This window comes from Dromaius novaehollandiae, chromosome 6 (assembly GCF_036370855.1).
Source record: "Dromaius novaehollandiae isolate bDroNov1 chromosome 6, bDroNov1.hap1, whole genome shotgun sequence".
Classification (NCBI taxonomy): Eukaryota; Metazoa; Chordata; class Aves; order Casuariiformes; family Dromaiidae; genus Dromaius; species Dromaius novaehollandiae.
The window spans coordinates 16,661,118-16,681,159 of record NC_088103.1 but is presented as its reverse complement, the minus strand read 5'-3'; the positions used below and the strand labels follow the sequence as shown (position 1 = coordinate 16,681,159).

Sequence of the window (20,042 nt, the reverse complement as noted above, 5' to 3'; positions counted from 1 at the left end):
GAACAAAAGCTGTGCCTGAGTAAGGAGCCTTGTTCTAAGGGGGAGAGGGTAATTCAGACTCCGGGATCACAGTATCTCTATACAGATAGCCACCACAACTGGAGCAGTCAATAAACTGTTTCCGGACATGCTTCCGCACATGGCAGAGAAGAAAACTCTTGCTGCCAGGTCATGCAACAGTACAGCACATTTTGGCATTCCTCAAAAGGGAAAGGCAAAAACATGACTTGAAATCACATTATGCCACCCAAATCCAGTCCTGTTCTGGCACAGTGTGCCAAAAAGGCGGTTTACCTCCCAGTGGGCCGGACAAAGATCACGTCAACACTGCATCCATATAAAAGTTTTCCTCGAATTGACAATTAAGATGGCTTCTTTTGATCATGTGCTACCAGAAAGATGCAAAGTAGATAGGATATAGCAGGAGATTGGTATGCAAAGTTGTTCCGACACTTATTTTCTGACACAGGTATAAAACTTTAACACAGATTAGCATCACTAGTCTGCTGAAACAAATTTCTTCCCAATTTTCCCTCCACAAGCCAATGAAAACATTGCCAGATATGCCACTAAAGCTGTGGAAGTAATAAAGAACACAAATGTCACTAGACAAACCCTGACATACCCCACAGCACACAACTTCCTTTGATATTGCAACCAGATTAATTACACCCACCTGTAGTCCAGATTTCACTTCCACCCAGCAGAGCTTACGAGCACTCCAGCTTCCCACGCCAGCTTACACTCAGCTATCGCTGAGCAGAGCAGAGCGGTTTCCCAACACCACCCCGGCATACCTCATTGAGCGCACCAGCCTTGCCAACAAAGTCCTTTTCTCTTCATTAGTAAACTTCATAACACCCGGTGTCTCAAATTTTTGTCGGATCCACTGGCACTGCTCCACATCATTGATGAACATAAACTCCAGGCCAATGTGCTGGCAGTAGGTATTCTAGCAGGTAAAAACACCAATATAGAAGCTTTAGGAGTTAATGGACCATGAAGAAACAAAATGTATTTTTAAAATTAAACTTTCCATTACTCTTCCAAAAACTATGTTGTCTTCTTCCTCTTGCCCTACACTTTCCTCACATGAATCCTACAAGAAATTAAATTATTTTACTGAATCTTTACTTCTTCTGCCAGTAAATAGATAGTTTTCTTTATAAAAGTAAGATTTCAGAATTTTGAATCTGGAAGATTCTCATTTAGTAGTACATTTAAAGTAGGCCAAAACACCTGCCTTAAACTGACTGGCATATTTCACCTAACTCACAACTGTTCTTATGGGCATAATATAGTCTTCAATTTGGATGCATAAGCATAAGATTTCAAGTCATTTACCAAAATTTACTTAGTCTTTTTTTAAATGTCACCTGAAGTCAAGCAACAAAGACAATCAGAAGATTGTTATGAAGTCTCATGCAAATTATCTGATAGGTGGCAAGTCTCAGAAGGCTGGAAATCTGAAAAAGAACCTAAGCACCTGAGAGCAGAGAAAGGAAGGGGGAAAAAAATGCAAAGATTCTTCAGATACGTTAGCCTCGGTAAAAGTGGGTCAAATGTGCAAGTCAACACATTTCTCCTACCTGCAACAGGTCAAAGCCAAGAACTCCTATATTCTCGGTAAATTATTATTTTTTTAATTCTGGCAACTCATTTCTGTAACTCATCCTCCTCATTCCTACTCCTTTTTACTGGAATGGATTCTATTACTATGCCACCGAAATCTTTACAAGTTTTGTACTACAAAATCCTGAACAAACCACATTTGGGAATACTCAACACTTCAGCACTTTACAAATTCACTATTAGCACTACTTGCTTTTTAGAGTTCCCCTCCAATGATAGTTATTAATTGTCTACTAGCTTTGATGACTTCACATGGCATAACCATATCACCTGTCAGAGAACCAGACTCCTGGAAAGGGACTGGGGATGAAACCAAGGACCATCAGTATCTAAAAGCTACAAATGGGTTTTCACGAATTTGGTACTCAATCCTCACATTCAGGTAAAAGTCCCACTAAAGTTAGGGGGACAAGAGCAAATCCTGCGCACCTCAAGTACAGTAGGCAAAGGAAATTTATGTTTGACAGGAAAAAAACACAACAACAGTTCTAAGTTCTCTACTCCTTTTAAGCAGCACAAACTTTTTGCAAAACTACAGCCTGAATTAGTTCTACCATATTCACCCCTTTTACGTTCATCCAAATCTCCATATCTGGGACATCCAGTAGATGAAACCAGTGGTGCTGCCATCTCTGGTAACAGTGCAACAGCTATTTTTAATGCCATCTGAAGTCTTTATATGCTCTATTAATAATTAACAAACAGTAAGTTCTATGGCTAACAGCTTCTGGGAAAAGTTCACTTCTCTTTGGATGAAGTCACAAATCAAAAAGGTGACACTGACCTCCAGCCGTCTGATGATCTCTCGTAAAGAAAGACTGGTCTCACTTCCTCCTATGAAGGTGGTTGTGGGCAGTTGAAAGACTTTGTCCAAATCTGATTCATGCAAACCATAAAACCCTGCAACAGGTGCACAGTTAGTTTGAGAAGCAGGGCAGGAGACAAAAAAACAAATCAGCATTATGTTTTTTCAAAGCCCCACCAACTGAAGTTTAATAAAGCAATGTTAAGAAAGAAGGAAGAAGATTAAGGATTTAAAGTGCGAATATTTTGGAAGCATCCATTCATATAATGTACTTCAATATGGATTTAAAAAAGAAAAAAGTTTTCATTAAATAGTTATTATTTGACTAGAGGAACCAAATAATTCTTTGTAAAACACACAGATAGAAAAACTGAAATTAAGTTAATCCAACATTTTTACATTTTATGATTTTAGCATACATGCCATCAATTCAATATATATCTTATCTTACACTTCACTCTTAAGTGAAATGACTAACTGAACTGATGCAGATTTCTTCCTTGCTCTATCACAAGAAACAAACACAAAAAGAACAACTTTCCATAGACAGATACAGTTGGCTGGATATATACTAGATTAATTTATGAAAATTTAATAGCTAGACTAAGAGAAAACACAGAACAGCTCAATGTAACCCTGAGCTAACACGCTGGTAGAATTTTCAAGGCATCTCTCCTTGTCCATTTTCTCTTCTTCATGTATGTGAGAGTTGGCTACGTGGGAATTCATAGGAAAGTTGGTATGAAACAGCCACGTAACTAGCAGTACAGTAGTATTTCCCCTATTAGCTACACCTTATAAAACACACAGATTTTTTCCCTCCCCATAAAGCAAGGACTTGTTTAAGCATACCATCCCATCTTGATTTATTTAGAGATCTCTAAACTCACTCTGGCTGCAAATTTGGTGTAAGAAAATAAATTTAACTTAACTACTATGCAGTTTTGAAAGCAAAAATACATGACATAAATCAGATCGATATCAATGCACATTAAAGACTTTGCAGGACAAAGTTTAAGCTTGACCTGTTAATGGACAAAGGAAAAATAGCTTCTTTCAATGAAAAAAATCATGTGTATGTTTATTATACACAAAGTACATAAATATAATATACAGTATCTAGGATTATAGAAATTAGGAAAAAACCACGTGTGTGCGCACACGTGTGTGTGCATGTTAAAATATTTTAAAAGCTAAAAATAGCTTCTGTATTTTTAATTTTGACCTCTATCTTGATATTCTGGATATATTGCACACACGTATTTAACACTGATCTGACAGCCTGCACATAACTTAATGTGGAGGACTGCTCTGTATTCCCATTTAAATCAATTTCCTGAAAATAAAATAGAAAAAAAAACAATTCAAAGATTAAATAACTACAGAACTTAGCATATAGATACATAGAAGCTTAAAGATAGAGAGAGAGAGAGAAGCCAGGCCATAGGACTGTGTTGCAACCACTTTTACTACACAGCGCTGTCAGTAAAAATATGTTTTGTGTTTTAAATATAGTACATTTAAATAAATATAAAAAGTATATTTAAATATACTATATTTAAAATGACAAATCTGGAGTGACCAAAACAAATGTCTGTGTACCACTATTGTGTCAGTGTACACACACACACCACTGTGTACCACTATTTTCTCCTACTTTTTTCCAGGTTTTTCCAGGATCAAATTATTTCTGTTTTCTATATGCCAAAGACAGGTTTTTTGAAATGTCAGCTGAAACAAAGCAGTGCTACCACCCTATATATTTTTTCTCCTTGCTTTCTTTCAGACTTCACAGGCTCGTCATGTGCTGTCATGCAAAAAATAGGACATGTACAAGAGTGATTTGGGCACAAACAGAACATCTGTGCTTTGTACTCTAGCACTGCATATTTACTGAAGCATCATTTCATGTTTAAAGAGGAAAAGTCTTCTTGAACTCCAAGAGTTCCTGAAAGCAATTCTGGAACTCCTATTGTGCAGTAGGTACACTTACAACTAGCTGCATTTTAGAAACAACTGCCAAAAGAAACTTCCTACCAGGTTTCTAGAAGAAAACAAAAGGCCAGACAAAGAAAACGCATAGGAAAGTCAAATACCAAAATACTTTCTGTACCATCAGATGCCTTTCACACATTTCCTGCCTGGAAGACTCAAGCTATCATGGTCTGGATTTTTGAGAGCAGGCAACATTTAAGATCCTTCTCTCTTTTTGCTGTGCCAACACTGTGTTAGAAATTCTGTTTCCATCACAAATGCAAATTTTACCCCAGGTACATTTTCAGACCCATCTCCTGATTCAGTATTACAGCATCTTTTTTCTATTCTCCTGAGGGTTTCAGTATCATCTCTTCTGGCCAGTCACACCACTCTGGACTAAACTATTTTTAAAGTTTAAGGAAATGTGTACCGACATGCCAACAATAACCCATGCTCTGAACATCTAATAGAGTCTCCTTGCCTTCTCTTCTCCCAGCAGGCCCCTCCACTTTTAACACCCTAGTATGACACCATTTACTGGAGCAACAAAAAGCCTTCTTGCCTGATTCTTGCAAGTAAAGTGATGACAATACACTTGGGTTTCCAAGTAAAATTTCTGCGTAGAAGTCACCTTATGAAGAAAGCCATAGGCGAGAGAAAGCATTCTGCCTATTGGATTCAACTTAACCACATTTAACGCAAATTGATTTCAGGGCCAATAACTACACGAGCATCAGAAATAGCATTAATCACTACCTTTAAATTGAGGAATTTTTGTTTCTACATATAGAAGGGAACAGCAAGTCCCTATCTGGGGAGGGGCATTCCTGAAGCATTGTACAGTCCCCGTGAATCAAAGGCTTTTAGTTAAGGACAGTTTAACTGCAAGACTTTCTTACAAGCTTTATTAAAATTACAAACAGTGTTCATAATATTATAGACCACAAAGATACCAAAGGTACGGGGGTGTTACAAAATGCAGTTCTAAATTTCATCTGTCTCAGAATAATATATACTATTTCTACTTTGCTTAGCTCAAGGATTTATTTCATCAGCCTTACTTGCAAGGACGTCAGTATCTGAGAACAAATTACATTTACTCAGTAAATGTCCACTGTATTTTCTATTAGATATTTTCCTCTAATTAAAGCTGACAACTTCAACAGTGAACCTCTGATTTGTGTAAGCACCTCTCTATTCACAGACTTAAGTGCTCAACTGCCTTTCTATGAGGGCCAGAATTGCTTCTTTCCCTATCACCAGAAATAGAACACAAAGAAGCAAAGAGGCAGTAGATGTAATTATAGTAAAACTAAGCAGAATGTGTTTTATCTACTACTTGTACTATGTTTTATGCTTGGTCCAAAAAACTTCCCTACATATCAAAGAAAAACTGATGCAGCATCTTTATCAATTAGTATACTACCTTTCAAACAAACAAGGTAGATTGAATAGTAAGGAAAATCAATCAGACATTTCTTTATTGTAGCAGAGCAAGAGAAAAAAAAATTGATCAGTGCAACGAGAATAACCCCTGCAAAAGCAGACTACAGTGTATTATACCCTTCCAGCAATAAACTAAAGTAATCATAATTGGATTATACACAGTTCAAGAATTCTACACTTTCCATGTTTTCTTTTGATACCTCCAAACAGACTTCTTCAAGCACTACAGAAGGGATTAGTATCAGAGGCTAGTCTCCAAATTTGGTATGAAACTTATACCAAGTTCCTCTATCCAGATCTTATCTGTTGCTTGTGTTTCCTATTGATTAGCCTTCAGACATCCCCAGTCAAAAACAATTATGAAGCAAAAAGGTATAAAGTAATTTAGACCACCAGGTCTTGGCCTAATGTACTCATTAGTATTAATTCCAGTGTGGTTCAAAAAAAAATGTAAGATTCTGTATTTTTAAAAAAGTGTTTACAATCATCATTCATCAGAAGGTCGATCCACAGGAACCTTACCTGGGATTTCAGAGTAGAAATTTCATTGTCCTGAAATCTGAGCCTCCTTACAGGAGCTTAAAGAAAAAGTTACATGATACCATCAAGCTGAAAAGGAAAAAGCTTCCCTGAAAGCTTCCCTTATTCAATCACCTCAGACCAATGAAATAAAAAATAAATAAATAAATAAAAAGAGAAATGACCATTGCAAATAACCATCTTTCTAGCCAAACAGCACCTAGTTTACCAGAGCTCCCCAAGCTCAGGACATGAGTACAAGCAAGTCTCAGCTGCTTTTATCAAAAACGAACAAACAAACAATAAAATCCAAAGTATACCACTCAAACGTGGTAAGAACAAGAGAATGTTCTACTCCTATGTTATGTGGTTTTCAGCAGTTCTGTGGTCATCAGTGCTTACTCAAATCAAAACATATGAGTAAAAGGAAAGCCACCAGTTTGTCATAAAAACATTTAAGGTTAAGAATCATTTCATTAAAAACAGCAATTTTTCTCCTATAGGAATAGTATAGTGAACTGCTTTTATAATTATCTTTCTATTAACTCTGAAGACGACAGTCTTTTTTTTCCTCTGTCTTCAGACACAGTATCGTGTACTCACCAAGTTTATCAATTGTAGTGATTAAGTCAGATGGAACAAATGAATCCAAGTCTGCATCCAGAATTCCAAGGGGGTCTAACTGAGCCACATGATGGCCACGAATCTGAAAAAAGAGGAAAATGGGTGAAAAACACAATCAGGCTAATGAAAGTCAGACAAAAATTAAAAAACAAACAAACAAAAAAAAAACACACTGAAATCTCCCCACAGCACATAGATCAGCCACGAAGTCAAAAATAAGTAAACACAGTTAATGCCAAGAGGGGCAGGTTTCCCAAGTTTTTCTGTAAGAACAGAAAATAAGCATTACACCACTGGATACGTACACTCTCTCTATTAAAAACTGTTGCCTACACATGAGAACATAACTTCTATTTTGTCTAGCATGCAATTTAAAGTAGAATTACATTAAAGCCTAAATAAAGAAAAACAATAAATTTTAAGATTGTACTCTTAACTTTCCGGGTAAAATTAGGTAAGTGTGACTAATCTATAGATTCTATCATTTGCTATTTCAGTCGTCTTGTATTTTGGCCTGAATCCTCCTTTCAGCAGGTGGAGAATACCAACACACAGCACTGCTGACCTAAAACACAGGTTGGTGACAAAGAGATTTATATTGCAAGTGAAGGGATGAGTCTGCACGAGCTCTATTCCACATCAGATAGTAACCTCCATAATACAGTCAACCTAGTTTTCATTCAAGAAGGTTTGGGAATTTCATACGTATGATATGAATGAAGCTGAAGACATCAAATACATCAACGGGGAATTTAGTCAGTTGTCATTTATTAATAATACTGGTGTCAATACAAGCCGTAAACTGGTATGGACTAGTGCTTTATATTAACATGTAACATTGCTACAGAAGGAATAACTAATTGGTCCAACAGAGCCACAAATAAAAGATTTTTCTTATATATATAATGCCCCTTGTGCATGCTTCTCATATAGCAAATTAGGTCATTAAAAGTTCTTTATATAGGTGAATATATGACTGTTTTCTCCATTTTATTTTTCTTCTAAAGACTGAATTCAGATCACTTTGGTAGAATTTAATTCACACTGCTAGTATACTAACTGTCTCTGAAAAAAAAAAATTAAACTGCAGCTTCATTGCTCATAATCACTCTCAGTGTGTAAAAATGTGGCTCATCTATAAGAGGTGACTTGTTAAAAGACTATTCAGATGTTCTGTATTTGCAGGAGAGTACATACCAAAATGCATTCCACTTAGAAACTAGAAGAAATAAGGCTTCCCCCCCGGCAGAACCACCAGCACTGTAAATTCAGCCTGGCCTCTGAGATTCTTTGCATCTTATGAATCACCAGGAACAAAGCTTCGACAGGCCAAATGACGCCCAAGGCAACGTCTGTGTGACCTCCTTGTTTACAGCAGCACAAAGTGTATCTGACTGGAACTAAGCAAACAATTCTGTCTCAAGCATCATCAACAGGAAAGAACTCACCTCCCTAAGCTACGTCTGTTCTGCAGTGTTAGCAGGAAGAAGAAGAGTATTAGCAAGAACTCCAAAACCCAAAAGAGCAAGCCTGTAAAAAACTGTGCCATATTACACTCCAGGATTGGCTGTGTTTTAATTAAAATAGAGTATATCCGACACTCTCAAGTTATTAGAAAAATAACTTCACACTCTGAAAAGGGAAACTTAGCAAACAATTTCTGCAACAGATATGAGTAAACTAACACTGAGCACTGTAGCGTCATAAAAATTTACACAATAATCTAGTTTTCTGCTGTTTACTTATTCGATCTGTTTACACAATGCAAAAGCAGGTAAAGGTTCAATAGTACAGGCTGGGGAGAATCAAATCTTCTTTTCTACCCATGTATCCTTACCAGCAAGCCAGATAATAAAAAGCATGTTCTGATTTCAGAACAGTCATTATTGCCCATGATGAACAAAGCCAAAAGTGTGTGTGTGGGGGGGACTGATCTTTACAAGACAGGTTACACTCACCAGGCTGGGGTGGGGAGGGGACAACTTTAAGATTTAACAAAGAAGAAAAGGCCTAGAGTAAGAGTCTCAAAGCTCTGCAATTTTTTTATCACTAGTCCCACCGAGACTACTACCATGGAGATGTCAAAACCGATACCAAGTAACAATACTTTGAGACTGTTACCACAATGATATAGTTCTGGAAGCATTTCCCATGCCTTCCGAGGCATCTCTGCCAGGACTAGTCCATAGAAAAGAATTCCTGGGTAAAATATATTTAACACAAACTTAAAACACACCTATGAACCTACATACCCTCTGAACTGTCAGTTCCAAGAAAGCAAGAGGACGCCAGATAAGACAGCTTCTACATGCTCCATTTCCGAGGTTGGGAAACCTCCCTTCTGCTGTATCATACCATTCTTCCGCCAGGAAACACATCTCCATGCAGGACTCGCAAGACAAAAGGATTCAAACAAGTGACTCCCAGATTTTTAAAGGTAACACTAAGTGCTAAATCCTGATCCTGTTGAGATCTATCACAAGATATATTCCAATCAGGAGTTAGTCTGAACGACTCATTTTTACACCCCTTCTGACTATCCTAGTGCTTACTGTCAAGGATAGCATATCCTGCAAGTACAGTTTGTGAGACTGCGCCCTGATATACATACCCCACAGTACTACCAATTTTATGCAGTTTGCAGATTTCATCTAATTGGACTGAACAAAAACAGGCAAAACAGGCAAATGGAAATGACTGTTTGTTCACTGTCAATCTTTCTAATATATAATTAATTAAATACTATATGAGTATTATACCTAATATGCAACTAGCAAAGCATCATAAAGCTGTCTGGCTAAAAAAACACATTAATTGCTATATACAGTAAGTGTGGCCATCGAAAGTTTACCGTGTTTTGTATCACAGTTCAATTTATCATTTGGAAAGCATTTTGCAGCTCTTGGGAAAACAGTTGCATTATTTTTCTTTCTTGTTTCAGAGCAGAATATTTTAGGAATGCATGTGAATCATGTTTTATGCTGCTCCTGGTTTGCCAGATCATTTAATGTGAAGAGAAATATCACAGAATCACAGAACGGCTGAGGTTGGAAGGGACCTCTGGAGATCATCTAGTCCAACTCCTCCTGCTCAAAGCAGGGTCACCTAGAGCAGGTTGTCCAGTGCCCTGCCCAGATGGTTTTCAAGCATCTCCAAGGATGGAGACTCCACAACCTCTCTGGGCAACCTGATTTATTATACAAATATATTACTAATCTGAATAAAAATCAGTTACTAGAGATTCATGTGTAGTGAAGAACAAAAAATTAATAATGTCTTGCAAAGAAAGTTGATATTTTGCAGGCCATTGCAACAGTTTGTGCATTAACAACATTTTCTGTAAGCACTTTAATATTCTCAAGTTGAAGTCTCTTCTATTTTCCGACTAATGAAAGTCACAAAACCAATTTAGTTTTTTTTCAGTTTTACCCTTTCAGAATTGAAGGGGTTTGTCCCTTATTATTTTGATATCGACATCACTTCATAAAACACTATACCATCCTTGACACCTCAAGAGGGTTTTGCATAACATTTCACCAATCATAGTGTGAGAAGAGATGTTTAGAAGCTCAAATAAAAGGAAACAGAGTAACATAGCTATGGCTGTTTCTGTTATTTTGTTGTATCTTAAAAAGCAAACCAGAGCACTTTAGATACAAAGACAAAAATCTTGAATGACGATTTATGGTCCCTGTTTAGAGAGGCTAAAGCCCTGTCCTTCATCCTTAGGAGTGGGTCCGTGAAAGACATCCTAGCCTGCAGTTTCCAATGACAGTCTATGGGGCAAGTCATGCCAGGTCTTAAGTGAAAGTACAAATCACACCTAAGCAGGAAGCGCACAGCACTTTCACTCATGTCAAGCTGAATGTCAGTACAAAATGAATGTAGCTTATAAACCAAATAGGAGGAAATATAGAATGGAAAAGTGATGGGAGTGTGAAAAAAGGACGCTAGTTCATGTCTAATACTTTCATCAATTTTTACAAGCATGCATCATATAAAATGGCAATTACTGGTGTTATAGCAAAAATGGGTATGGCATATGTATTCACATTCCATCTCAGACAGCCTCACAACCATCCTGCAACTTTTTAATGCTAATAGTGTCCCAACACATTAAAAAAGGGGAGGAGGGGAACCACGTTTTCCCCATGCAAACTCAAATCCTTGAAACTTCAAGAGGCTGTAAACAAAACTTCTACCTAGCACCTACATACTAAAACCACAAATGCTGTACAACTCTCACTGCTGTTTCTCTTATGAAGGTTTTGTTTAAGTAACTTACTGACAGAAAGAATTTAACAGCAACCAAGAAGATGATGTTCTTGAGATCAACATTCAAAGACTAAAGCACTTTATTCAGTTTTGGAGAAGTTCTTAAAAAAATTAAGAATAGTTGAACCCCTTTCAATAATCCTCTGTTATAATGGGTTTTTTAAAATTAGTAAGTTCTACTACATATTTGAGAAAACAGTGTTTTGTTCTCCACATAAGGAAAATTACCCTGATCTACCATGTACTCAAAGTGGTGCAGAACTAATTAGTCTTATTCTATACTATTTTCTGAAAGCACATTTTAGGAATATAGCTTCTTTCAACATGATATCTTTTATTACAGATGGGGAAAAAAGAAAGATAAAGCCTTTCTAACATAACACGAAGGATATGTAACATCCAAATTGATAAAATATTTAGCAGAGGTGCTAAAATGAATTGCAACTTAATTGAGCTATTTTATTTTTTAAAAGCTAAATACTCAATGTGGAATACAAAGGAGCCAAACGCATGGTCAGAGGATGCACCAACTCTGATGGACCAAGCCCAAACCCTCGGCAATGATGACTCTACCCTCAAAAAAAAACCCAAAATAACACCCCAAATTTTTATTTTTTTATTTTTTAAGGTAGAGACAGAGTGCAAACAGGTATGCTTTTGAGCTGGCCTCTAGTTCAAGTTTTTGACAAATTTTCAAAGACTTCTCCAAAAACTGATGGGACAGAGACTTCTCCATATTGCTCCAAATATCAGGCAGAACCCATGAGAGTTTTGCATTGAATGAGAACCTAAAATTCTAATTCTGATTCTGCTGCAAGTGAAAAAATATAACCATCATCAATATATCAAAACAGCCACTCATTTCAGGGATCTCACTTGAGCATAACACATCAGAGCACAGGCAGTAGTCAGCAATACTATTCTTGATAAAGACATCATCTCTAACCCATCTTCAGTAATTTATTAACATTTTACACTACAAGTTACCATCCTAGCAACATATGCTAGTACAAATGTATATAAAATCATTTCCTAACCTTATTCTGTCAGTATGAAACAAATGGGGAGGAGGGGAAAGAAGCACCTTTACCTAGCTTAAATACTAAACCTGCTTAATCTGACCAACATTATTTGACAGAACCTGGCTAGCAGCAACTCCACTTACAGCTGTGCTTGCAGATCTGAGATGGGGTCAGTAATCTCTGAACCTTGCTTGATTACAGCCAGAACAGTATATCCAACCACCTGGAGATACACTGGTTGCATTATATTTCCTTGTCTTCTGACAACCCCCCTTCCTTTTCTTTCAATGGATACAGAAAATGGTAACAAACGCAAGAACCAGAAATCATTCTTGTGAAAACACAGGTACGGAAAAATTTCATCAATTGCCACAAATTCAGCTAACTGCAAGCACAGACTACCTAAAACTAGACTTTAAAATCATGCCTTCTGGACACAGATACAAAAAACAAAACAAAACAAAACAAAAAAAACCAACACACATGTTATAAAAGAAGAGTCAAGAAACTAACTTGGAAACAACTCAGTGTTTAAGCTTATTTTTGTTAAGCACACAAATTTTACTGGAAACCCCTCTTTCAGTGTATCCAGCTCCCTACATTAGAAACAGCAATAAATTAACTGCCTTTCCAGAAGACCAGTTCAACAGACCACAAAGCAGTTTACCACAGAAAACATAAAACACTGACAGGTTTGAGAAATGAAAATTCTGCATCCTTTTCCATTCCATTTCATTATCAGAGAAAGGAAGGTCACGAATCAATGGTATCCTTTCAATGCTGAATTTAAAGGGTACTAAATACCTTTAAAAACAGACAGTTGCCTTAGGTAAACCTCTTTCATTGTTTGTCTCTGACTCATAGGTGCCTGCCCTTTATAGAGATGTTTCTATTCCATCACTTCAGTCAGATAGTGCACACTTTCAAATACAGGAAATAAAACAGCAATCCCTGAACAATTTTCAAGTAAATAGTGTCAAAGTAGCCTAACATTCTGTGATTTTCTTTAGTTCTTCAACAAAGTTTTAGGACAAGCAAAAGCGAATGGGCTGAAGTGCTTGTTTCTTGCATAGACATTTCTAAGCAAAGTTCATGTTTTCTCTATATTCACAAACCTTTCCACTCATTAATATCTCCCCAACAGTTAAATTATAAGGGTAGATATGTGGCTCAGTAGTGACAACATAGTGTGTGCAGAAAAATAAAATAAAATAAAAAAACTTCTTCCATTCCTCTGATCATAGCAAATAGGAGCTACCATTCTTACAGCTGAGCAGAGCAGATCTGTAGAGTCAAACTGTAGCAAACTTCTTGGGAAAGTACACTTATTTAGGAAAAAGTTTAAATCATTCATTTTAAAAAATCAAACCGAAATATTTTGCTCAACCTAGATCTAAATGATTGGTTTCGTTTCACACACAGGGTTTTTTTTTTTTTTTTTTTTACCATTTTATTGAAATTAAGATATTAAACACACATTTAAATAAAAATGTTCAAATTTGTTTTACACTTAGAAAGCATCAAGACAAAAACTGTGACACTTTAAAATCTTTTTTCTCTCGGAGGAAAAAAAAGGAAATTAAAGTTTAATTTCTTAATTCAATAGAAGCGTAAAAGAGTGTAAAACAAAGTCAACTTTGATAAAAAATTTCTCTAGAAGAAATTCAAAGTTGACACAAACTCGGTACTTTTAGCCTCCCAAAATTCACCTTCCTCTCAATTCATCATTTCTTCTCTCTTCTTCTACCTATAACCCTGCCAAAACCAGGATTCTCAAGAATTCACACTAAGCATGAGAAGGCAAGCACATTTCCTCCTTTCTTCAAAAACGTAGTACATTTAGAACCATAACACAAGCTTTCCCAGATTTGGATCAGGGAAAAGTTGACTGTTGAAGACAAGGAAGAGTTCATAATTCACTCCATACATCAGAACATTCATTAGATTTCACTGCTTCAGATGATATCACTGCATATCCAGGACAACTCTCTTCATATGAAGCAAAATTATTTCCAATAACTATTATTTAAGTCTTCCATTTTGGTGACATAATTTACTGAATTAGAGACCAAAAAAAAAAAAAAATCTTAATACAGTCAAGCGAGCAGCAATGGCTAAGATGTGACATGTTAGGCTCCTGCACTCAGTCAACGGGCAAAAACCTGTAGACTCACATCCCTTTTGCATGCCACTCTAGTCTGTAAAGTGCTTCAGTGCAAGAATGTGGAGAACTTAACCCAAGGTGGTGGGCACCCCAGCGCTCCAATTGTTCAGCAGAAAAGAAGATAAACAAGGACATAAAAAGGAAAAAAATCCAGGTTGTTGGCAAAGGACATGCCCTCCCACAACTACCAAAAGTATACTTACTTGGTATGCTCGTATCAAAGACTGCACAGCAAGGTGATCTTCAACAAGTTTCTCAGCTTTACCCGGTGTCTGGGCCAGGCCATGGCTCTGAAGGAATGATGCCTTTCTTTCTAACTGATCTGGTAAGTGTGGGTCATACACTTGGGCAGCATTAGCATTTCGGAAAAACAAATCCCAGGACTAGATATGCGTATGGAGAAGGAAGGAAAAAGGAAGTTAATTATCTCAAAGAAAAGCTACAACCAAAAGCAGCAGCTACATGCAAAAGCCACAGATGGTACCTCATTACATTATGGCATTAAATTTGATGGTAGCCAGCAAGAGAAGAGCGTGGATACATCCACACCTCTGTAGCAACTCCATGTTTTCATTTACACAGAACTATTTTCTTCTGATTTCTAGTGCTGAGTTTGTTCAGGGAAAAGCTCTCCAGCATAGGTGAGCACAAAGCATCTTAGTATGTTACTCACCCAGCCCTTTTTAACTGTGATGTTTATTCAGGCAACCAGCAATGGCTATAACATTATGCTGTTGATAAAGAGCTATCTAGCCTATACAATTGAAAACCTTAATAAATAAAATGAACCCATTCCTTTAATTGTATTTAAAGAATTCATGATACTTCAAGATATGCAATGAATATGGTAACTCAGAATGAATCCTGAACAGCCTTTCTTGAAGAAATGGTTTAAAAAACAATTACAGTTTTGCTGAGTGAGGTGTTTGGTCTAAGATCCTTTCTTCACTAGCTCAGGTTATCTTACTATGAAAGAAATTGTGTTCCTGGTTTCAGTTGCAGGTTTTAACTTTAGACAAATAAGTATTTTGGAAATCGAATCACAACAAATGAAAGATCCTTTTATTTCCACCTGCACTTTTACATAAGCCACTTCCTTCACACATGCCCAAATCCATTTTTTCCTGAACAGTTTCTATTTTAATAAGGTAGCCACTGTCCCAAGCTGGAATAGCACTAAATACATTGATGCCAGTAGACAGCAGCAGCAGAATGGAACAAAACACATGAGACAATTATACTCAATGAAGAAGAAAGCCTGCATTAGCAGGGGACTAGTGCTTAGTTTACAGTTTCCATAAGAAGTCATGAAAGGTCATTAAACACTTCCCCGAGTCTATTTCATGACAAAATAATAATAATAATTAAGTAGCATTCCATATGACTGGTATGAGATTTAGAGCTGTGCAGATAACAAGCCACAATACCCTCTGAGAGAAGTTTTACAGAAAAGCAGGGTATCACCCATCACATTCAAACCAATTGCTGGAGTCAGAACCACTCCACAAGTCGTTGTCCGATTGAAAACTAAAAGAAAGTATTACTACAAAAGACAGCCAAGACTGTTTACACAGAGGAACTTTCAGACTTCTCAGAATGTATGTTAAGTGCCTTGGCATGACATTCCTTTACATTTAAACATTTCCTTCTGAAGTATATGTGGGAGTTCAAATGAGAAGTAGAAAGTCTTTTTATTAGATGTAAAGAGACATAAATGTGTGTGCAACACACTACATATATACCTGGAGAACTACTGCAACCACCGTTAAATTAGCACAGACCGATTTGACAGGGTCCTGTCCCTTCAAACAGCAGTATCTATTAAAGACCACAGTCCTCTATGGAGGTGTTACAATCAGTCTTCCCCAATTCTTTCATCTGATGTTTTGTCATACTGGTAATTGTGGAAGACACTTTCCCTCTGAGACAGGCCCACATGCAACACCTGTAGCAAACTGGTTCATCTCATTTTAAGAATATTGCAAGGAGAAGAAAAAACCTGCAATAAGAACTTGGCTTCCAGTCCCTCTATACAAATGTTTTGTTCCTGCCAAGTTCAAGCTCTCCCCTTGTCATCTACTCCAGTCAGCCACTCACAGATGTTCGCCTCTAGATGCTGACTTAGATAGAGATAGTGCTAAGTCTTCTCTGCCTATCCCTAGGAAAGTATCAGAAAGACCAAAGCTTTGTAACTATTCCTATCTAGTTCCTCTGATTCTGGAACAGAAGAACTGAGTAAGCTAAATCTCACTTTGTACAGTGTATGTTATTTACCCTTGCCATGCGCTGGAAACTAATGAATTTCAAGGAACCAGTACCAAGAAAGACAAAAAGTATTCCAAAGAATTGATTTTAAAAGAACTTTACTTAACATATTCATTATGAAATACAGCAAAGGAATCAAAATAATGTAATACCAACATGATAGAAATAAGTTTATAAAATTGTATTTTCATTAACAAAAAGAGTCTTTCTGTTGAAGCTTCTGCAAGTTTTCACTAAGAGAGGGCCAACCTATGAGGGCTAAACCTTGCCCAGATTTCCCTTAAGTTGTGGAAGTTGGAGGGGTAGGAGTCATCTTATGGCACTTGCAAGCAGGAACCTCACCATGAACATCAGGCCAATGCCAAGGAAACATTCCTCTAAGGCACCTCTCAACCTATGAATCTACAAAACCTGTTCTTAGGCAGACTTGACCTAAACTTAACCTAATTTTTATATGCTGTGGTAAATTCAGGCAGTCGGATCATGCTTGGTGGTCATTTCCTGCCATGCTGATGAAGAGTTTATTCTTTCTCCCACTTACGTCTATTTCCTATATTCTTCTTCCCTTGATAACTTACCAGCCTAGCTTAGATTAGAAGCCTGCATTTATACAATATTCTGTAAGTGGTCTACAAGAACCACAACTGCATTTTCTTTGATACTCTCTGTACACATCTTCCTACTCTTAATTTAAAGAGCAGTGTTTTTATTTTATGCCTGTACAGTACCTAATCTGGCAGTTAGCAGTGCTAACTAGCAACAGCCTCTACGTGGTACAACTAAGGCTACTTAGACTGAAGGTATTACTTCTGCAGTATACAGTTACTAGTTTTCACTAAATTAAGAAGTTCTCAATATACATTTGGCCAATCTCCATGACAAAGCTGGCACTCACTTTTCATACATAAAGAATATCTTTGTTTACATTAAAGTTCCTTCCTCAATTTTTTTCCACAGATAATTATGATCAATACAACTATTCCTTTGTTGGGCCAAAAGTTTTGGATTTAGACATAAAAAAAAAAAAAAGTTATCAGAGTACCTGCCTACAAACAGTTGAATGTGTTTTTGGACAAGTAATCTGCTGGGACAGCTGCTAAAACAATCCAAACCGATTTACCAAGCAAGCTCCATGTTTAAGAAGAATAAGCATAGCACCCTTTCTTGAGGCAAACTCACAAATACAAAGAAATACCTTCAGAATGTTTACATCTGAAGATGCAGCCAGCTGGGACAGAAGGCACCCACACTATTTTTTCCTATCGTATTTTTGAACGTATTGATTTGTTGAGCAGGCTTGACATTTAATCAGAAGGGAGGGAAAATACATCATTTGGCTACAGAAAATTAGTTTTTTCTAGACACACATCCATCAAAGCCTTTAAAAATTTCTATAGTGTCTTTCAAGATTGATACCAGATTATAGTCTTGAAGTCTTGTGTATCAGTGTCAGTCTTTGGCAATAGCACTTGCCATGTGACTGAACAGACAAGAGACCAGCAAATCTGGAGATTTCTCAACTAAATGAGTAAAGTTCTTTAAGAAAAGCTTAGCACCACAGGTTTGCAGTTTAGAATGCAGTTATGTGAAGAAGAGACTTAGAAGAGCTTTTTAAAAATACCTCTGTTGGAAAAAAAAAACCCAAAAGATTAAACTGACATAGAGACACATGATACATTCCTCTATTTTCTTCTTCTAGTCAGCAAATTTATTTTGTAGCTAATACTGCTTTTAATTTATGAATTAATATAATTCAAGTGATTCAGTGACAATATTTTACTCTCATACAATAAATAGTGCTATACATAGAAAAACAAGTAATGTATTAGTTATCTTGAGGGTTTGTTTTTTCTAGTGACATTATAATATATATCAACTATAGTGAGGACAGTAAAGCCTTAGAATACACAAAGTGAGAGTCACTACATCATTAGTTGTGAAAAAAGAAACAAAAAGCCAAAACAAAAAAAACCCTTTTTCTAAGTACATAGAATGAGGAAGTGATTACACACTCATGGTAGAGTGGTTGCATACAGTATAACATGGTAGGCATCATGTACTCAATATCCAGCCATGCAGTTTTGTAATTAATCTTGTGATAGTAATAACTGAGCCTTGTCAAGCTTCTCTGTTATGATCTATGGCCCTGACACCACACTCCGAGCAAAAATAACGATGCCTTTTTCAGAGCCCATGTCATTTTATTCTGATTGCTGTTCTAGCTAGTTTAAGGAAAGGAAATACAAAAGACAAGGAAAAGCAGAAAATCATCAGGAATGGGTTTACACAAGGAGTAGAAGGTCCTCTGGATACAGATATGTATTCACAGATATACAACTATGGTACATTAAAAAAAAAAAAGAGAAATAAGACAAGCACTAGTAACACTGAATGGGTTCACTTGAACATGACAGCCACATTTCAAAAGGCAGCTTTAAACATGAATATACAGAAAGACATGTCAAATAAAATCTTCTGAGAGAGAAACAATTTGAGGAGTTGATTGATTAATTGGAGTTTCTAAGTAAAAGTGAATAAAGTAGGATTTTAAAAGCCCAAGAACAATAAACACCTCCTCTCATCAACTAGAAGGGGGCACATCCCCTCCAATAAGCAGGAGATATCCAAGAAGAGGAAATAGCAGGAAGACAACAAAGAAAAATATCTGGCTTATTCTAATATCTAAAAGCCTAACACAGATTAGATTTCTAAACTGTGATGGACATATTGGATAATACAATAAAATATGAGTGGCCTGCAAAAAATTGAAAACGTTAACAACAACCATAACTAACAGTTTAGTTGTTGTCTTGTCAGGATTTTCCTACATTCCCACAATTTTCTGTAGCAGAATGATGAATTCACAACTTCCTCTGGAGCCATGAAACTATGGTATGCATTTTTCTATATATTTAAGAATACACAGGATGACTTGAATTCTCAACACTTTTTGCTTGTTTTTTTAGTATTATTTTAAGTCAAAGTTGAACAATTTCTGTCAATCAAAGATCTTTCAAGAGTACTTACAGTTTTTAGCTGAAGAAAGGAGGTGGCTTTCAAGAAACTAAAAATGAAATTTGTTGATGAAACGAAGCCAAATTAATCACAACTGCCTCCATCCCACCCTGTTTTTAGACTGGAACGAATCCAAAATTTTAGGCAAGGATATTTGTGAAGCCATTCATAATTTTCATCAATCATATCCTTTTAAGCCTCACAAACCAGACACATAATGAATTTAATTCTTTATGTTGGGATATGCTTAACCTGGAAAAGAATCCACACATTTCCAAAATACATCTTGAATTACTTG

At 36.6% G+C, this 20,042-nt stretch overlaps 1 protein-coding gene across 8 annotated transcripts in view; it reads right to left on the bottom strand.

Annotated features, from left to right (window-relative positions):
- The window catches only part of OGDHL (oxoglutarate dehydrogenase L), a 62,128-nt gene that overhangs the window by 35,172 nt on the left and 6,914 nt on the right, over window positions 1-20,042 (bottom strand). For all 8 annotated transcript variants that reach the window (XM_064513769.1, XM_026116799.2, XM_026116796.2 and 5 more), the window contains 4 exons: window positions 14,668-14,847; window positions 6,983-7,085; window positions 2,417-2,532; window positions 798-952 (listed from right to left, as the gene is read on the bottom strand). In XM_064513769.1, the coding sequence (XP_064369839.1) occupies window positions 798-952; window positions 2,417-2,532; window positions 6,983-7,085; window positions 14,668-14,847 (554 nt within the window). The remainder of the gene's footprint in view (window positions 1-797; window positions 953-2,416; window positions 2,533-6,982; window positions 7,086-14,667; window positions 14,848-20,042) is intronic.